The sequence below is a fragment of the Phragmites australis genome, chromosome 17, assembly GCF_958298935.1.
Source record: "Phragmites australis chromosome 17, lpPhrAust1.1, whole genome shotgun sequence".
NCBI classification, from domain to species: domain Eukaryota; kingdom Viridiplantae; phylum Streptophyta; class Magnoliopsida; order Poales; family Poaceae; genus Phragmites; species Phragmites australis.
Genome location: NC_084937.1, coordinates 20,904,931 through 20,908,686, shown reverse-complemented (window position 1 = coordinate 20,908,686; position 3,756 = coordinate 20,904,931). Strand labels below are relative to the sequence as shown.

The 3,756-nt window shown below is 47.2% G+C and overlaps 1 protein-coding gene across 1 annotated transcript; it reads right to left on the bottom strand.

Annotated features, from left to right (window-relative positions):
- Positions 1 to 1,159: 1,159 nt before the first annotated feature.
- On the bottom strand, positions 1,160 to 2,287 carry LOC133897322 (probable CCR4-associated factor 1 homolog 7). Its single transcript, XM_062338016.1, has one exon. The coding sequence runs from the start codon at positions 2,040 to 2,042 to the stop codon at positions 1,200 to 1,202; it is 843 nt and encodes a 280-aa protein (XP_062194000.1). The 5' UTR covers positions 2,043 to 2,287; the 3' UTR covers positions 1,160 to 1,199.
- Between the last annotated feature and the right edge of the window lie 1,469 nt (positions 2,288 to 3,756).

The window sequence follows — 3,756 nt, the reverse complement described above, 5'->3', positions numbered from 1 at the left end:
TAAATAAAGGAGAGCTCGGAATAAATGGTGAATTGGCAACACAGAGAACTATATACTGGCACATACACAATGAAGCAAGAGCTCTCTATGACAATGCACAATCATTAATCAAGCTGTAATTTAACAATATGTACACTGTACAGGATGCATTCATTCATAGTTAAAATAGAAAGAAAAATGTGGCAGCAAATGATGAGATCTGGTACAATGGACAACATGTACCCATAATGAAATTCAAACTTTTAAGGTGCACAGTATACAGTAGGCACAGATAATACAATATGAGTTCAGGAAATGCAATTAAAACACGTTGAATTGAGGGGTGAATTGATGAGCGGAAAATTATGAAATATAGATGCAAAGAAAAAGTTCAAACTGAAATAACCAGAAAATGGAATTTTTATAAGCAATCTCACATTATGTGAGCTCGTAAGAGGATTGTAAATATATTTTTCTCTTGGCACTGTTTATCTCATTCGGTGTTGCCCAGTGGAATCTTAAACTGATGTGGATAGCCGCACTTTAGTTCAATTCATTAGTTGATTTGTGTTTTTTGTACCAGTTTTACTCCCAAAACGATGCAGAACAATAGATGCAAGTGGTGCATTTTGTTTATTGGTGCAGTAACAGGGGACTGCAAAATTACAAATACACATAACCTCCATGAAAAGAAAAGATGTAATTTTTGCAGTCAGACAGATTACAAGTAAATGTCAAACATTTGATGTCTTGGCTTTTATGAAACGGTACAGAAATCAGAGTAGTGCCAACAAACACCAACGAATCAAGGGGTAACTGCAGAAACCATGTAAAACTAGATTTGCTAGGCTTCATATATCAAAGAACAAGTTAAGTGTTTTATTGCTATTCAACAACGTTTGAGTCTGCAGTTGGTGACTTGATGTACTTGATAATCATATCATTATAGAGTTCAGCAATGTTCGAGTCTTCAGTTGGTGACTTGGTGATTAGCATAGCATTATATACCTCAACGCATTCCATCAAACCACAAAGCAAATTCATACAGCACAAGCTACAACATATTATCTGAATGTAACTTGCAGGGAAATAATCACAATTGAGCGAAAAAGACGGTACCTTTTCCAGCGCAAGCAAAAGGAAATCATCAGACACACAGTCACCAAACAGATTTCTCCCATTTTCATAAATAGTTCATCTTTTATTTAACTATCCATTACTCAGTGAGCAGCGGAGGTGGTCTCCCCACCCTCAAAGCCGAGCCCATACAACACACCGGAATATTTCTCGGTGAACCCATTGAAGTATGCCTCCTTGAGCTTCTTGAAGGAGAGCGCAGTCAGATGCGAGTCAGAGCCCGCCTGGTGGCAGATTCCAACCCGCGCAACATCGAGCAGCTCGGCAAGCTTGTTCAGCCCGCCGTGGAGGCTATTGCAGAACCTCATCAAGTGCTTGATGTCGTATATGACGGGGAAGTATATCTTGATGAGGTCGAAGAATCCGGACATCGTGTCGGGCAGGTTTGTGCCGGTGAGCAGCTTGAGCAGGTAGCCGAAATCGTAGCCGCTGTGGAAGGTCACCCAGCGAACGTCAGCGTTCATGACGACGCCGGAGGACATGAGCAGCTCGGCGAAGCGTCGGGCGTCGGCTCCGTCCGCGGCGTGGCGAGCGAAATCGATCCCGCTGCGGCGGAGCAGATCGATGGAGTCCGCGGCGGCGACGTCGGTCCTGGGGTCGAACCCTCGGAAGTTGAACTGCCAGACGCAGGGGCGTCCGCCCGGGCCGAGCGCCGGGAGGCCGCCGTGCTCGTCTGAGAAGGTGAGCCCCAGCTGGATGAGCTTGAGCATATCCACATTGGCCTTGAGCGTGGCGTAGTTGAACTCGGCGGCCGACTTGTAGGTCCCCAGAGGGCGGCAAACCACGCCTGGGAACTCCGTGTCCATAGCGACGTAGGGGTAGTCGTCGACGATGTCGCGGATCACGGCGAACTCGGCCTCGAGGTTGTCCGCCCACACTTCGCGGATCTCCACTTCGTCGGGCTTCTCTTCGGCGGGCGTCGCCATCGGCTCGGGTGCATCCAAGATTCGAGCTTTATTCTCCTCTCCTTTTCGGTCGCCGGAGCTCTTCCGGCAACAACAGCTAGGGTTCGCGTGGACGGGCGAGGGGCGAGGGAGGGCGGAGGCAGCGTTGGGGGCCCACCAGTCAGCGGCGAGGGGTGGGGACCCCCATGGGCGGTAGGTGGGGTGGGCGTGAGATCCGGCAAGGCGAGGAGAGTCCAATTGGGGAATTCGGGGTAAGAAGAAGAAGGAGACTCAATGATGGGGAAAGCGGGTGCCGTGCGCCGCCGGTGCACGATTGGTGCCACGTGGCGGGGCCCGTGTAGCGGGGCCCGCTGCAGACCAGGCGTGCCGACGTGCGGAACCGGGATTGGGGACTCTGGGTCGCTGTCTGGTGGGGCCAACGGATCTATCGTATCGTGTCGCTCGGCTTGAGGGATGCACGTCAGGAAGATGGGAATCGGGAAGGGAAAGAGCAGCATCAGTTTGCCTTTGCTTCTTCCGAAGACCAGAGGACTGAGTAGGTCAGCGGACTCGGAGATATATTTGACTCCGTTCAGGGGAATATATTACGCCATGTTTTTCAGCTTTAAACTGGATTCTGACTTTTGTAATTTAAAGCTGAAACAATTAGATAGAACATATAATTATATTATAGTAATCGGGTCTCATTGGATTGTAGCAATCTGATTATATTGCTACAATCTGGTCTCGTCGGATTGTTTCGGATTGCTACAATCCATCACTCATTCCCTCTTTACCCCACCTCCAAAGCCCTCCTCTCTTGTCTGATCGTACCTGAGGCCTCCTCCCCACCCAGCCTGTTTCTGTAGAACACTAGCTATCGCTGCTGTCGAAAGTACGCGGATCTAGCGCAGATGGATCCACTATATTTCAATGTCACATCTCAAATTCATAATCGTATGATTTAAATCTAATTATATGTCATTAGTGTCATAATTAGTTTTAAGACAATTTATTTTTGAATGCTGGTGCAATTCATTTAAAGTCAATCGAGTGAGAGAAATAATTTTAAGAGAAAAAAGAATAAAATTCGTAGTTAAAATTGATCATTTTCTCTAACATGTGAGTCCCACGTATGGCCCCACCACCCACCTCTCCCTTCACATGGGCAGCAGCCCAACCACTCTCTTAGCTCCCTCACTCTCCCCGTGCTCGCTCTCACTCTCGTGCTCCTCAACCGGCCAAGGCAACGAGCTATCCCTCTCACTTCCCTCTCAAGCTCCCTCTCTCCTTCTCCCCCAAAATCCCACCTCAAAAAAAGAAATCGAGGTATGCATGTGGTACTCACGCGATCACGAGCTCATGAGCTACCCATCCATCCAATTCATTTTCTTTTTTCCAAAGGATTCGAGCCGGTTTGATGTCTTTTGGTGTTCTTAGTTGAAGCATAAGGAGCGCTGACGTTCTTCCTCTTTCCAAACTTTTTCTCCTTCAACTAATGTTCCTCAAGCTCGACAAAGCATCTTGGGTGAGTCTTCTAGGCTCCCATGGCATAGATGCACATTTTGGTTGGATGGATCCCGAGTTTGAAGCTTCGGTTGCAAAATTTTTGAGTTCTCGAGCTTTGGAGTAAAAATGAGGATTTAGGTGAGTTTTGAGTTAGGAATCGTGTTGCTAGTTTGGTGAGTAAATTCTGGACTCTATAAACTCTCTCAAACATATTTCTCTTTAGTTTGGAGAAGCTTACAAATCAAAT

Excerpts from the sequence above, each read along its gene's own strand:
- LOC133897322 (XM_062338016.1), bottom strand. The coding sequence starts at position 2,042 with ATGGCGACGCCCGCCGAAGAGAAGCCCGACGAAGTGGAGATCCGCGAA.